Source organism: Chiloscyllium plagiosum, unplaced genomic scaffold (assembly GCF_037043375.1).
Source record: "Chiloscyllium plagiosum isolate Xiang-an unplaced genomic scaffold, Cpla_swu_hap1 HiC_scaffold_23, whole genome shotgun sequence".
NCBI classification, from domain to species: domain Eukaryota; kingdom Metazoa; phylum Chordata; class Chondrichthyes; order Orectolobiformes; family Hemiscylliidae; genus Chiloscyllium; species Chiloscyllium plagiosum.
In genome coordinates, this window is record NW_028270161.1 from 25,523,570 (window position 1) to 25,540,223 (window position 16,654).

Genomic DNA, 16,654 nt, shown 5'->3' on the forward strand with positions numbered 1-16,654 from the left:
ATTGAACATACATCTGTATTAGTGAACTGGATTTGGGTAGGAAAATAAACCAAAAAAAAAAAAGAAATTTTAGAACTATGGAAACAGTGGACAATGTAGAGTAAGCTGATGCTTGGAATAGGAGAAAGTGAGGTCTGCAGATGCTGGAGATCAGAGATGGAAATGTGTTGCTGGAAAAGCGCAGCAGGTCAGGCAGCATCTAGGGAACAGGAGAATCGACGTTTCGGGCATTAGCCCTTCTTCAGGAATGAGGAAAGTTAGTCCAGCAGGCTAAGATAAAAGATAGGGAGGAAGGACTTGGGGGAGGGGCATCGGAAATGTGATAGGTGGAAAGAGGTCAAGGTGAGGGTGATAGGTCAGACTGGGGTGGGGGCGGAGAGGTCGGGAAGAAGATTGCAGGTTAGGAAGGCGGTGCTGAATTTGATAGATTTGACTGAGACAGGCTGGGGGGAGGGGAAATGAGGAAACTGGTGAAATCCGAGTTCATCCCTTGTGGTTGGAGGGTTCCTAGCCGGAAGATGAGGCGTTCTTCCTCCAACCGTCGTTTCGCTGTGGTCTGACGATGGAGGAGTCCAAAGACCTGCATATCCTTGGTGGAGTGGGAGGGGGAATTGAAATGTTGAGCTACAGGGTGGTTGGGTTGGTTGGTCCGGGTGTCCCAGAGGTGTTCTCTGAAACGCTCCGCAAGTAGGCGGCCTGTCTCCCCAATATAGAGGAGGCCACATCGGGTGCAAAGGATGCAATTGATGATACGTGTGGAGGTACAGGTGAATCTGTGGCGGATATGGAAGTTTCCTTTGGGGCCTTGGAGGGAGGTGAGGGGGGAGGTGTGGGCGCAAGTCTTGCACCTCCTGCGGTTGCAGGGGAAGGTGCTGGGAGTGGAGGTTGGGTTGGTGGGGGGTGTGGATCTGACGAGGGAGTCACGGAGGGAGTGGTCTTTACGGAATGCTGATAGGGGAGGGGAGGGAAATATATCCTTGGTGGTGGGGTCCGTTTGGAGGTGGCGGAAATGACGGCGGATGATGCGCTGTACATGGAGGTTAGTGGGGTGGTAGGTGAGGACCAGTGGGGTTCTGTCCTAGTGGCGGTTGGAGGGGCGGGGTTCAAGGGCGGAGGATCGGGAAGTGGAAGAGATGCGGTGGAGGGCATTGTCGACCACGTCGGGGGGGAAATTGCGGTCCTTGAAGAAGGAGGCCATCTGGGATGTGCGTTTTTGGAACTGGTCCTCCTGGGAGCAGATGCAGCGTTCCTGGTGGCGGTTGGAGTGGCGGAGTTCAAGGGCGGAGGATCGGGAACGCCATCCCATTGTCCCAATTCCTTCGACTCCGCCGCATCTGCTCCCAGGAGGACCAGGTCCAAAAACGCACATCCCAGATGGCCTCCTTCTTCAAGGACCGCAATTTCCCCCCCGACGTGGTCGACAATGCCCTCCACCGCATCTCTTCCACTTCCCGATCCTCCGTCCTTGAACCCCGCCCCTCCAACCGCCACCAGGACAGAACCCCACTGGTTCTCACCTACCACCCCACTAACCTCCATGTACAGCGCATCATCCGACGTCATTTCCGCCACCTCCAAACGGACCCCACCACCAATGATATATTTCCCTCCCCTCCTCTATCAGCATTCCGTAAAGACCACTCCCTCCGTGACTCCCTCGTCAGATCCACACCCCCCCACCAACCCAACCTCCACTCCCGGCACCTTCCCCTGCAACCGCAGGAGGTGCAAGACTTGCGCCCACACCTCCCCCCTCACCTCCCTCCAAGGCCCCAAAGGAAACTTCCATATCCGCCACAGATTCACCTGTACCTCCACACATATCATCTATTGCATCCTTTGCACCCGATGTGGCCTCCTCTATATTGGGGAGACAGGCCGCCTACTTGCGGAGCTTTTCAGAGAACACCTCTGGGACACCCGGACCAACCAACCCAACCACCCTGTAGCTCAACATTTCAATTCCCCCTCCCACTCCACCAAGGATATGCAGGTCTTTGGACTCCTCCATCGTCAGACCACAGCGAAACGACGGTTGGAGGAAGAACGCCTCATCTTCCGGCTAGGAACCCTCCAACCACAAGGGATGAACTCGGATTTCACCAGTTTCCTCATTTCCCCTCCCCCCAGCCTGTCTCAGTCAAATCTATCAAATTCAGCACCGCCTTCCTAACCTGCAATCTTCTTCCCGACCTCTCCGCCCCCACCCCAGTCTGACCTATCACCCTCACCTTGACCTCTTTCCACCTATCACATTTCCGACGCCCCTCCCCCAAGTCCCTCCTCCCTATCTTTCATCTTAGCCTGCTGGACTAACTTTCCTCATTCCTGAAGAAGGGTTAATGCCCGAAACGTCGATTCTCCTGTTCCCTAGATGCTGCCTGACCTGCTGCGCTTTTCCAGCAACACATTTCCATCTCTGATGCTTGGAATATCCAGCCGTTTGAGGAACAAAATACAAGGTTCAAATTTTGAATTTTTGCTGAAGTATGAGCTGGCAATTATAGGGGATGAAGGTAATATTTTAAGAGATAAATTACTTGTTGCTTAGTTCCAACTGATTTGAAGTTGGTGCAAGATGGGGCTTAGGATGCCATTTACAACCTAAGGCCAGAGATAAAAATGTGGATTATGGGTTCAGCAGCAGTAGGAATAATTGAGAGCAAAGTTGCAGAGGTAGAAGTAGTTTGATGGAGTTGAGAATTAAGTGGGATTTCTAATCCATGCGAAGCAGAGCAGAACACCAATGTTATGCAGAGTTTGTTGAACTTCAAATAGCACTCAGGAAATGGGTTGGGATCAGGAGCTATAAAGGCGGCTGGATTTTCAGACTGGGGACACAAAACAAGAACTGAGACTGCTTCGGAGTCCTGAACTCACCAGGTCACTGGAGGGAAAGGTCACTGACCTGGGATTCTCATGGAGGGAACCCCGTTAATTGGCATGGAGACAGCAGGGGGAATGCGTGTTTGCACGTGCTCGCATATATGTGTGATAAATTACATCACAGGGAGGCCTTCTGTTGCATCAGGATCCAGACAGGGAGCGCCTCAATGCCTGCCAGGAATGCTGGCCTCTGTGTGTTCATGTCCAAGCATTAAGCTGTAAACTCCCCATACTTTTCATTAGGAAACTGAAGATTGTCTGGAAAATCGTAGTTGGCCACCTTTCAGTGTGCTCAGCAAGAACCTTAATAAGTCTAATTGATTGCCTGTCTCATGGGTCATTGGTAGCCCTTTTGGCCCTGAATCTGCTTTCACCAAAAGAGTCAACAGTAGGAACGCTCTCAGGAAATTGGCATCCCTAGCTGATGCTGGCAGTTATGGGCCCCAACCATCTCTGCTTCCAGTTAAGAGTTTCTGACAAACAACACACATGAATGGTTTTCATCTGTGTCACTGGCTTTCAAATCAAAGGTGATTCCTCCAGACCAAAATAAAAAGGCTTCAATATTTGATAGCTCCATCACACTCACTTATGGTCAGACTTTCAAATAAATATAATGACATACTATACCTGTATAATCCTTCCCAATCTCCTTTTTGCACAGAGGTCAGTTGCGGTCCAGCATATTCCAGTGTCTTCATGAAGTCTTCTTTGATAAATGGGTGGATCTGTGGTGGGTTCTGTCAGAAGAAGGTAATGAGAATAAGGAATTCTCTTCCTACAATGCATGCAAAGGTTTTCTGAACTCTTGGCGAATCTTATTAACTATTCCCAAATCACAAGTACAGTCTCCCAATGGGAACAGTCTATGACTTTTCCATATGTTTCTTCACTAGAGGACACTAACCTTTCAACTTTCATCTCAATCCACTAAGTGAAGAACAACAGATGCAGTAGCAAATTCTCAAAACACAACTGAATGAATCAATACCCATCTCTCACATGCTGGCTGCAACAGTGCCATTTTTTAAACATTGCATTAGGAAGAGAGTGGCTGAGCATCTGGAGAAAATGTGAGCTGACCAGTAACAGCCAGAATACATTGTAAAAAGGGTCAATCATGCCTAATAAACCTGACTAAATACTTTGGGGGGATAGCTAACATAGGTATGGGATTATCTACAGACGTTATTTGTATGGATTTCCCAAAGGATTTTGATTAAGTTTAACATAGAAGATTGTCAACAGTAGGGACGTGCATTATGTGTTGATCTTTACAATGGCACTGCCATCCGAAGAACAAAACAAAGCGATCAGGATGCATTGGAGAGACAGTGTGCAAAAGAGGGGGCATAGTGGGAGAGACAATGTATGGAGGTTTGGGTGGGGATGGGGTGAGGTGGAGAAGAAGTACACAAACAAACAAGAGTGATACAGTCTGCATGAGGGGAAGAGAGAAAGAGTGAACACATGCGAGAGTGGGGGGAGAGGGGTGGTTGATCATCACTGATCTGTTTGCATTTCTAATTCCACATTCCTATCTACCTCCAATAACCTTGGATTCCACCACCTAACAAGAATTGATGTACCTCTGTCTTAAAGATATTCAATGACCCCACCTCCATCTCTTTCTAAGGCAGTGGCCCAAAGTCTCACAACCCTTGAAGAGAAAAAAAAACTTATTTGTTCTGGAAAGGATAACCCCTGATTTTAAAACAGTGGCCCCTAGTTCTGCACTAATCCACACAAAGAAACATCCTTTCCAGTTCGGCTAATCAAATCAAGTGACCCTTCACATTTGTAAACTCCACTGGAAACAAGGCCAAAGTATTCGCTCTGCCTTCATAACAGGTAATGCATTCCAGGTAGTTGCAACCTCCCCTGAACTACCTCCAATGCATCCTTCTTTAAAGAAGACGAGCAAAACTGCACACATGCAGTCGTGGTTATACTATAGCCCTGTATAACTCAAACATAAGATCCTTACTTTCATGTTCAGTTTCTCCAATACTAAAGAATAGCATCTCACTACCCTTCTTGATTACATGCTGTACCCGCCTATTTACCTTTTGTGACTTTTGCACCCAAACACCCCCAAATTCCTTTGCAACTCAGAATTCTATAGTCTTTCACCATCTAAGTAATACACTGGTTTTCCCACATTATACTCCATTTATCAAAGTCTAGATCACTTACTCAAAATATTGAACTTGCAGGCAGATACAGATTATGCCTTCATCACACCATACTTTCGGAGCTATCTTGCGTCATTTGTAAATGTAGCTGAATGCTTTTGCTCCAGGTTCAGAAGCTCCATCAGTTTACTTCTTATCACTTCCCTAATGACTGTAATTTCACCAAGTTTCTCTCTGCCTTCAGCCTCCTGATTTATTCCTACTTCTGGAATTTTTTTTGTATTCTCTGTAACATCAGAATCAAAGTATATGCTCACTACATCTGCCATTTCCTCAGTAACAACAACTAACTCCCTATTCTCACTCTCTAGAGAATGAACACTCACTTCACTTACTTTCTAAAATGTTTAAGTCCTGGTAGTATAAAAATGGACAGCAAGAATTTCTATGTTTTTCAGTCAAAATCCTGGAACTCTCTACCTGACAGTAAATGGTCTACAGCAGGTCAAGAAGGTGGCTCACCAGCACAGTCTCCAAGCCAATTTGGCATTGCAAATAAATGCAGGCTGATAGATTACCAGTCAATAAATGGAACGTGAAGCAGAATGCATTAGCAGTACTCAGTTTTACCTTCCATGCAGTGATGGTTCTCTGAAGTGGCATCAGACTAGCAACATATCTCTCCTGAGGCAAAAGAAAAGCAATATTGTATAGGTTAAGCCATTTCCTACACTGCTAACATAAAATCTGCTTCAAAAGTTTTCAGATAGTTTAAAAAAGTGGTAAACTAATGATCACATCATAAAAGGTTCCAATGTAATGTGCTATGGGCTGTGCTGACACCCAGGGTACTCTTGGAACTGTGGAAACATTGTTACAAAGTTGACAATGGTGTAGATTTAATATATCTGGACTTCCAGAAGGCATTTGATAAGGTACCACATAAAAGGTTAATATACAAGATAGGACCACATGGGGTCGGGGTAATTTATTAGCTTGGATAGAGAATTTGCTAACAAAAAGAAAACGAGTCTTTTTCTAGTTGGCAAAATGCACCTGGTGGTATGCAGAGTTCAGTCCTTGGCCCCATCTGTTTACAATCTAAATAACAACTTTAATGCAGGGACAGAAGGCACTACAGCCAATTTGTAGATGACAAAATTGATGGGTAGGTACAATGCAATGAAGAAATAACAAAAGTTACAAATGGATAAGGATAAGTTAGATGAATGGACTTTAATGTTGGTAAAAGTGTGAGGGTATCCATTTTGGTCTGAAGAATAGAAAGGCAATTTATTATCTGAATGGAGAGAAACTTCAGAGTGCCTTAGTGCAAAGGGATCTGGGTGAACCCGTGCATGAACCGTAGAAAACTAGTATGCAGGTATAGTAATAAGCAAGGCAAATGGTACTTTGGCCTTTATTACTAAAGGAATAGAGTGTAAAAGTAGGGAAGTGCTGTTGCAAATGTACAAAACATTAGTGATACTACACCTGGAGTGGTCCTTACAATTTTGATCCCCTCTCTTGTGAAGGGATGCAGCTGCATTGCCGGCAATTCAAATGAGGTTCACCAGATTGACACGATAGGTAATGGATTTGTAACAAGCAGCAACAATGAGCAGTTTGAGCCTATACTGTCTGGAGTTTAGAACAACAAGAGGAGATCAAATTCAGGTATGTAAGATGTTAAAGGAGATTGACAAAAAAGGGGGAGGATTGTTCCACAAAGGAAAACATCTCAAAAGAGAGGTCAATTTTACAATTAAGGGGTAGCAAATTTAAATCAAACATGAGGAATTAACTCTCCAGAGGGTCATGAATAAGTGGAATTCACTAATCCAGAGTGTGGTGAATGTTGGGACATTGAGCAAATTTGAGGAGTGAGATAGATTTTTAATTGGTAATGAATCAAAGGGTTATGGGGAGTGGAGTAGCATTGTGATCAAGGTCAGATCAGCAATGATCATACTGAATGGTGGAGCATGCTTGAGGGGCTGAATTGTCTCCTCCTGATCCTATTTCTTATGGAAGGAAAAACACTGTGGAGTTGGGAGAAAAGATTAACGATGTCATTATACATGCCTGCACGCACGTTATTAATATAAAACAGGAAATGATAGAAATTAATCAGCATTTGTGAAAAGGGAACAGATAACATTCCAGTTCAATAATGGCGTGCCTGGAGTTTAGTTGGAGACACAAAATTTTTAAACAAGTCAACAAAAGGACATGGGGTTATGTAGAGGTTGGGGGATAGTTTGGGAAGAAAGAACAAAATGGAAAGTATGTGACAGGTCGAAAGATAGGAGTGATCAAATGATTGAAGGGATTGATAGCACAATGCAAAAATGATAGGATGAGCAAAAGAAACAAATACATGCACTATGCTGGGGTATAAATATCTTCCCTCATATCATAGACTTTGCGAGCTTTGAAAAGATTTGTAGCTCAGGTTGAGATTCTGGATGTAGTTTTTCTCGCTGAGCTGCAAGGTTCGTTTTCAGACATTTCTTCACTATGCTACGTAACATCATCAGTGAGCCTCTGATGAAGCACTGGTGGTGTAGCCTGCTTTCTATTTGTGTTTGCGTTTCCTTGGGTTGGTGATGTATTTTCCTGTGGTGACGTCATTTCCTATAGTGATGTCAGTTCCTGTACTTTTTCTCAGAGGTGGTAAATGGAGCCCAAGTCGATGTGTTTGTTGATAGAGTTCCGGTTGGAATGCCATGCTTCTAGGAATTCTCGTGCATGTCTCGGTTTGGCTTGTCCTAGGATGGATTTGTTGTCCCAGTTGAAGTGGTGTCCCCTTCCTCATCTGTATGTATGGATACTAGTGAGAGTGGGTCATGTCTTTTTGTGGCTACTTGACGTTCAAGTACCCTGGTGGCTAGTTTTCTGCTGTTTGTCCAGTCGGGTCTTTGAAGTTCCTCAGCTGCTGTTTTAGTGTGTTGGGGGATTTGTAGGCTACCATGATATTAAGGGGTCTGAGTAGTCTGGCAGTCATTTCTGCGATATCTCTTATGTCGGGATGAGTGGCTGGGGCTTCTGGACATTTTTTGTCTGCTTGTTTGGGTACAGACCCTATACAGACAACAAGCAAAACTAATGTAATTGACAAAATACCTTGCAGGAACTGTAATAAACACTACATTGGATAAACAGGCAGAAAACTAGCCATCAGGATACATGAACATCAACTAGCCACAAAAAGACATGACTCACTGTCACTGGTATCCATACATACAGATGAGGAAGGATACCACTTTGACTGGGACAACAAATCCATCCTAGGACAAGCCAAACAGAGACACTCACGAGAATTACTAGAAGCATGGCATTCCAACTGGAACTCGATCAACAAACACATCGACTTGGATCCTATTTACCACCCCCTGAGAAAAAGAACAGGAAATGACATCACCACAGGAAAATACATCACCAACCCAAGGAAATCCAAACACAAATAGAAATTGGGTTACACCACCAGTGCTTCATCTGGAGGCTCACTGATGATGTTACCTAGTATGGTGACAAAATGTCTGAAAACGAACCTTCCAGCTCAGCGAGCAAACCTACATCCATCATAGACTTCCTTTTTAATCTTTGTCCCAACATCTGTCTCTTTTTCTGCCTTGCTTAAAAGTTAATATATCTCCAAGTACTTCCAGTTTCTAACGAGGGGTAAGTGACATGAAACATTAACTCTGCTTTGCTCTTCGGAATGCTGCTAAACTGGCTGACTATTTTCAGCATTTTCTCTTTTTATTCCAGATTACTAGGATTGGCATATCTTGGTTCTGTAATTTTAAGCCCATTCTTGTTAGGCTATGAACAGTACATTTGGAACCCCAAATTTAGAAAACACAGTTAAAAGACTTGAATAAATCCCAATAACTTTTCCCTGTCCACCTCAAAGAGGAAAAAATTGCTCACCAGGGGAATAATGAAACTTTGAGTTAGTTCCAGTAAGTGGCGACGAACAATGACACTCTGCACTTCTGGTGGACGTTTCCTTTGAATACCCTTTAATTAATTGAGTACAACAAAATTTAGTTGATAGATAGAACATTCTTCTGATTAAAAATGTTAGGCAATACTTTTTGAATGCTTTGTAACTGTGAAGACTACAATTTGGGAAAAACTACTACCTGCGAAAGGCTTTTCCTTATTTAATCCATAATAACTTTTCATTATTTTCAACATATTATGAAATTACCCATTAGAAATTTGCTGCAAGAACAATCTTAGCTTCTCTCATCTCTCCAAATAATCAAAATCTCTCAATCCTGGTTAATCATCACTGCATTCTTTCCACAGCCTTTTAGTGTTAATTGGATATGGGCATCTCTGGTGAGGTCAACATTTAATGCTCAATTCTTCAATTCTTTTAACAAAATGGTGAACCATTTTCTGAACCACAGCAGGCTGTATCCATAAATTGAATGCACCTGCTTTCTTGATGCCCTACTTCTAGGCTCTAGTGTACTACTGCATTGTCTTCCTCTGAAAACTACAATTTTAATTAGCCTGTCATTTACTAAAATCTTGCTTGCATTGTCTTTTTAAAAACCTCATATTCCTATTCTCATTTTTCACCTTAATACAAAACATGGTTACTCTACTTGGAAGTAGGCTTTCATAAGCTGTGGTACATAGCAAAAACAAGGACGTATATAAATATGTAGAGACAAATTAGGGAAAAAAACGAATGACGCTCAAAATAAAGGATGATGCTGGCCATCTAAAAATAGTCTACAGTAATAGTAATTTTAGTATTGGAGAAGATAGGGCCATAAGAAATATGTACAGGAGAACATCATTTCAGCCCTGAGCCGGCTCACCATTCAATAGGATCATGGCTGATGCAACATGCCTCACAGCCTGCCCTTTCCCCATAACTCTTAATTCCTCCACTGATCAAGAATCTACCTACATCTTAAATACACACAATATTCTGCCCCAGGCTCTCTGAGGCAAGGAGTTCCGAGGACTCTTAACAATCAATAGAAATTACTCCTCATCTCAGTATTACATTGGTGTCCCCTTCTTCTGAGACTCTTGTTCTGGACTCTCCAAAGAGGGGAATATCCTCTCAGTATTTACCCTGTCAAGCCCTTTAAGAATCCTACGTGTTTCAATGAGGTAAAATCAGAGTCACATAATACGGAAATAGGCCCTTCGACACAACTCGTCCATACCAACCAGGATTCTGAAATCGAACTAGTCCCATTTTGCCTGCGTTTGGCCCATATCCCACCAAAACTTTTCCTATCATGTACCTGTCTAAATGTATTTTAAAATGGTGTAATTATACCCACTTCTACTACTTCATCTGGCAGCTAGTTCCACATACATCCCACCCACTTTACTTGAAAATGTTGGCCCTCAGGTACCTTTTAAATCTTTCCCCTCTCATCTTAACCTATGCCTTCGAGTTTTGGACTCCCCTACCCTAGGAAAAGACCTTGGCTATTTACCTAATCTATGCTCTCATGATTTTACAACCTCTATAAGGGTCACTCCCTTAGTCTCCTACACTCCAAGGAAAAAAAGTCCCAGCCAATTTAGTCTCTCTTTGTGACGCAACCCTTCCAGTCTCGGCAATATTCTTGTAATTCTTTTCTGCACCGTTTCCAATTTAATAACAACATTCTTCCTATAGCAGGGTGACCAGAATTATACGCAGTACTCCAAACGTGGCCTTACCAATGTTTTACAGTCATAACATTACATTCCTGTACTAAATCCTCTGACCAATGATAGCTAAACACCTTATTAACCACCTTGTCTACCTGTGACATGACTTTCAAGGAATTATGTACCTGCATCCTGAAATCTGTTCGACAACAATTCCCCAGGGCCCTACCATTAACTGTGCAAGTAGTGACCTGGTTTGTCTTACCAAAATGCAAATCTTCACATTTATCTGCATTAAACTCCATCTGCCATTCCTCAGCCCACTAGCCCAGTTGATCAAAGTCCCATTACACTTTCAGAAAGCCTTCTTCACTATACCACCAATTTTGGTGTCATCCACAAAGTTACTTAACCATGCCTCCTATATTCTCATCAAAATCATTTATGTAATGACAAACAGCAGTGGATCCTGCACCAATCGATCAAAAATCTCCTTTATCTAAAATTCTGGACAAAACCCTAGACCTTTCAAAACTTTCAAAAGGTAAATGGAAGCTGGAATGAGTTTTGTGGAGAATATAGAGTGGTGGGCATGATCTGTATGGACTTCGATAAGGTGTTTGACATGGTTCCACATGGTAGACTGGTTAGCAAGGTGAGATCATATGGAATAAAGAGAGAACTAGCTATTAGGATGCAGAATTGGCTTGAAGGTAGGAGACAGAGGTTAGTGGAGGGTTGCTTTTCAGACTGAAGGCCTGTGACCAGCGGTGTGCCACAAGGTTCGGTGCTGGGTCCGCTGTTTTTCGTCATTGAAATAAATGTTTTGGATGTGAACATAGGAAGTATAGTTAGCACGTTTGCTGTAAGTTGTAGTAAGTTTGCAAAAATCGGGAGGTTTAGATGACAGCAAAGGAAGTTACCTCAGAATACAGTGGGATCTTAATCAGATGGGCCAATGGGCCGAGGAGTGGCAAATGGAGTTTAATTTGGACAATTGGGACATGCTGCATTTGGAAAAAGCAAATCAGGATAGGGTTTTTACACTTAATGGCAAGGCCCTGGGGAGTGTTGCTGAACAAAGAGACCTTGGGGTGCAGATTCATAGTTCCTTCAAAGTAGAGTCCCAGGTAGATGGGATAGTAAAAAAGGTATATGGTATGCTTTCCTTTATTGGTCAGAGCATTGAGTATAGGGGTTGGGAGGTCATGTTGAGGCTGTACAGGACACAGATTAGACCACTTTTGGAATACTGCATTCAGTTCTGGTCTTCCTGCTATAGGAAGGATGTTGTGAAACTTGAAAGGGTTCAGAAAAGATTTACAAGGAATTTGCTAGGGTTGGAGGGTTTGAACCAGAGGGAGAGGTTGAATTGGCTAGGGCTTTTTTCCCTGGAGTATCAGAGGCTGAGTGGTGACCTCGTTGAGGTTTATAAAATCATGAACGGCATAGAGTGAGTGAATAGCCAAGCACTACTCCCCAAGGTAGCAGTGTCCAAAACTAGAGAGCATAGGTTTAAGGTGAGAGGGGAAAGATTTAAAAAGGGACCTAACGGGCAACATTTTCATGCAGAGAGTGGTGTGTGCATAGAATGAGCTTCCAGAGAAAGTGGTGGAGACTGCTACAATTACAATATTTAAAAGGCATCTGGATGGGTACATGAATAGGAAGGGTTTAGAGGATATGGGCAAAATGCTGTCAAATTAGACTAGATTAATTTAGGATGTCTGGTTAGCATGGACAAATTGGACCAAAGGGTCTGTGTGCATGCTGTACATCTCTAATGCTCTGTGACAATTCACAGAACTGAGAAAGCTGTCTGGAACCATTGTTCAACCTAGAATTCCAATTTGCACCTACTCTCTAAAAAGGGCAAATCAACTGAAACTAACTGTTACACTTCGGGCTCCCCAATGCAGTGTGGGGCCTACAGAGATACTGGACATTCAACCTCAATCAAAATCAATTCGCACATACTCTAACCATCAGAAAGCCTAATAACTTCAGAAGGGAAAATCAAGAGCTTGAGGAAAACCACAGCCTGGTTTCACAAGGGGGGAGCCCTTTCTTCACCAACAAGCTGCTGCACAAACAGCTTCTCCACAGGCTTCCATCCCCAACGAGCAGCTTCACAACCAAGAACAATAGAGGCCAAACAGAAAAGCTGAAAGCTCAAAATTACTGCCAATCGTTGGTTCTAGGTTCTAATTGTGTTTAATCTAGCTAATAGTGTATTTATATATTACTGTTCTCTGTACTGTTAAAAATCACAACACTAGGTTATAGTCCAACAGGTTTATTTGGAAATACAAATTTTCGGAGCACTGCTCCTTCATAAGGTAGCTAGTGGGACAGGATCATAAGCCATAGAATTTATACTATACTATTAAAAGATCAAAGTGTCAGTCGATTATGTCAATTTCCTGGTTATATTCCATTTACCCACATTTCTTGTATTATACTTACCTTTTTTGTTTGTATTTAAATAAATGCAGAGATCCTTTTGCCCTGAAATACTTGTTGGCTGCCTCCTTCATTTCACATTGCCAAAATAAGTCCAGTGTTCAGAACAAGGGATCCAGTGGTGATTCAAACCACTTAAAAATCAGAATATTACTGATTGCAAACCCTCCATCCACTGCTGGTCACAGGCCTCCAGTCTGAACAATAACCTTTTGTCTCTTATTGTCAAGCCAAGTTTGTATCCAACTGGCTGGCTCACCCTGGATCCCATGTGATCTAACCTTACTAACCAGCCTACCATGCAAAACCTTGTCAAAGCCATTGCTAAAGTTCATGTAGACAACATTTACTGCTCTGCCTTCATCTATCTTCTTGGTCATCTCTTCAGAATACTCAAAATTATAAAACAACTTCCCATGCATAAAGCCATGCTGACTATCCCTATCAGTCCTTGCCTTTCCAAATGCATATAGATCCTATCTCTCAGAATCCCCTCCAACAACTTACCAACCACTAATGTTAGGCCCACAAATCTGTACTTCCCTGGTGTTTCCTTGCAGCCTCTCTAAAATAATGGCACAATATTTTCCACCCTCCAGTTTTCCAGCACCAAACCCATGGCTGTCAATGATAGCAATGTCTCTGCTCGGGGCCCCACAAGTTCTTCTTTAGCTTCCCATAATGTTCTGGGATACACTTGATCGGGTCCCAGTGATTAATCCATTTTTAGGTGTTTTAAGACTTCCAACACCACCTCTCTGTAATGCAGAAAATCTTTTCAAAATATCACTATTTATTTCCAAGTTACCTAGCTTCCATTTTTTTTTCCACAGTAAATACTGACACAAAATATTTGTTTTGAATCTCATCCATCTTGTGTGGTTCCATACCTAGACAGCCTTGTTGATCTTTTAGTGGCTCTATTCTTTCCCTAGTTACTCCTTTGTCCTTAATATATTTGTAGAATCTCTTTGGATTGTCCACTACCCTGTCTGCCAAAGCTACCTAATGTTCTCTTTTTGCCCTCCAGATTTCTCCCTAAAGTGTACTCTTACACCTCTTACTCAGAGTCATAGAGTCATAGTCATAGAGATGTACAGCATGGAAGCAGACCCTTCGGTCGAATCCGTCCATGCCGACCAGATATCCCAATCCAATCTAGTCCCACCTGCCAGCACCCGGCCCATATCCCTCCAAACCCTTCCTATTCATTTACCCATCCAGATGCCTTTTAAATGTTGCAATTTAAATGTTACTAGCCTCCACCAAGTTCTCTGGCAGCTCATTCCATACATGTACCATCCTGTGTGTGAAAAAGTTGCCCTGTAGGTCTCTTTTATACATTTCCCCTCTCACCCAAAACCTATGCCCTCTAGTTCTGGACTCCCCAACCCCAGGGAAAAGACTTTGCTTATTTACCCTATTCATGCCCTTCATATCCTCCAACCTTGGCAACATCCTTGTAAATCTTTTCTGAATTCTTTCACATTTCACAGCATCTTTCTGATAGGAAGGAGACCAGAATTGCACGCAATATTCCAACAGCGGCCTTACCAATGTCCTGTACAGCCGCAACATGACCTCCCAACTCCTATACTCAATACTCTGACCAATAAAGGAAAACATACCAAGCACCTTCTTCACTATCCTATTTACCTGCGACTCCACTTTCAAGAGGCTATGAACCTGCACTCCAAGGTCTCTTTGTTCAGCAACACTCCCTAGGACCTTACCATTAAGGGTATAAGTCCTGCTAAGATTTGCTTTCCCAAAATGCAGCACCTCGCATTTATCTGAATTAAACTCCATCTGTCACTTCTCAGCCCATTTGCCCATCTGGTCAAGATCCTGTTGTAATCTGAGGTAACCCTCTTCGCTGTCCACTACACCTCCAATTTTGGTGTCATCTGCAAACTTACTAACTGTACCTCTTATGTTCGCATCCAAATCATTTATGTAAATGACAAAAAGTAGAGGACCCAGCACCAATCCTTGTGGCACTCCACTGGTCGCAGGCCTCCGGTCTGAAAAACAACGCTCCACCACCACCCTCTGTCTTCTACCTTCGAGCCAGTTCTGTATCCAAATGGCTAGTTCTCCCTGTATTCCGTGAGATCTAACCTTGCTAACCAGTCTCCCATGGGGAACCTTGTCGAACACCTTACTGAAGTCCACATGGATTACATTTACCGCTCTGCCCTCATCAATCCTCTTTGTTACTTCCTCAAAAAACTCAATCAAGTTTGTGAGACATGATTTCTCACGCACAAAGACTATCCCTAATCAGTCCTTGCCTTTCCAAATACATGTACATTCTGGGATTGTACTCCAAGGGATTCACTTGGTCCTAGCTTATCTATACCTGACATGTGTCTCCTTTTTTTTTGACCAGAACCTCAATATCGCTGGTCATCCAGTGTTCCCTACGCCTGCCAGCCTTGCCCTTCACACTAACAGGAACATGCAGGCAACGAAATTCCCGTTAACTCACTTTTGAAAGTGTCCTACTTACCAGACATCCCTTGACCTGTGAACAACCTCCCTCAATCAACTTTTGAAAGTTCCTATATAATACCATCAACAATTGGCCTTGCCCCAATTTAGAAATTTAACTTGAGCACCAGGTCTATTCTTCTTAACTATTTAAAAACCAATAGAATTATCGTCACTGGTCCCAAAGTACTCTCCCACTAACACCTCAGTCACTTGCCCTGCCTTATTCCCCAAAAGGCGGTTGGGTTTTGCCACTTCTCTAGTCAGAGCATCTACGTATTGATTGAGAAAGTTTCCTTGAACACACTTAAACTCCTTTGCACCCAAACCCTTAACACTATTTTAGTCCCAGTTTATGTCTGCAAAGTTAAAACCCCCTACTATTACAACCCAGTATTCTTACAGATGTGATCTCCTTATGGATTTGCTCCCCGATTTTCCGCTGATGACTGGGGGAAACCTACATTACAATTTCAAAGTGAAAACCTCTTTCTTATATCTGAATTCTGCACATATTGTTTCACTGGACAATCTCCCAGGAATATCCTCTAAGTACTGCTGTGATTTTTTTCGTAGTGCCTCCCGTTCTATCCTGCCTCTATCAACTGTACCCCAGATCATGGAGCTGCTCGTCCTGATCCCCCTCAGCCATGTTTCTGAAATAGCTATGATATCCCAGTCTCATGTTCCCATCCACACCCTGCGTTCATCTGCCTTTCCTGTTAGGCCTCTTGCATTGAACTAAATGCATTTTAATTCATCACTCTTCTCTCCTTCCCTGCCATGCTCTTGTCTATCTTGTCTATTTAACTTGGTCTCTTTAACATCTGTACCAGTCTCAACATTTCTCTTGTCTCACGACTGCTGAGGGCCCACCCAGCTGCCAGACTAATTTAAACCTTCCCGAGTAAGCTCCAGCCAATCTCTCTGCCAGGATATTGGACCCCTGTAGTTCAGGTACAACATTTCCATCTTGTACTGGTCCCCAGAGGAAATCCCAATGATCCAAAAATCCGAATCCCTGCCCCTGCAGCGGC

The 16,654-nt window shown here is 43.2% G+C and overlaps 1 protein-coding gene across 6 annotated transcripts in view; it reads right to left on the bottom strand.

Annotated features, from left to right (window-relative positions):
• Positions 1-16,654, bottom strand: part of LOC122561462 (protein DENND6B) — a 110,580-nt gene that overhangs the window by 13,624 nt on the left and 80,302 nt on the right. For all 6 annotated transcript variants that reach the window (XM_087999484.1, XM_087999481.1, XM_087999483.1 and 3 more), the window contains 3 exons: positions 8,958-9,047; positions 5,652-5,705; positions 3,517-3,626 (listed from right to left, as the gene is read on the bottom strand). In XM_087999484.1, the coding sequence (XP_087855610.1) occupies positions 3,517-3,626; positions 5,652-5,705; positions 8,958-9,047 (254 nt within the window). The remainder of the gene's footprint in view (positions 1-3,516; positions 3,627-5,651; positions 5,706-8,957; positions 9,048-16,654) is intronic.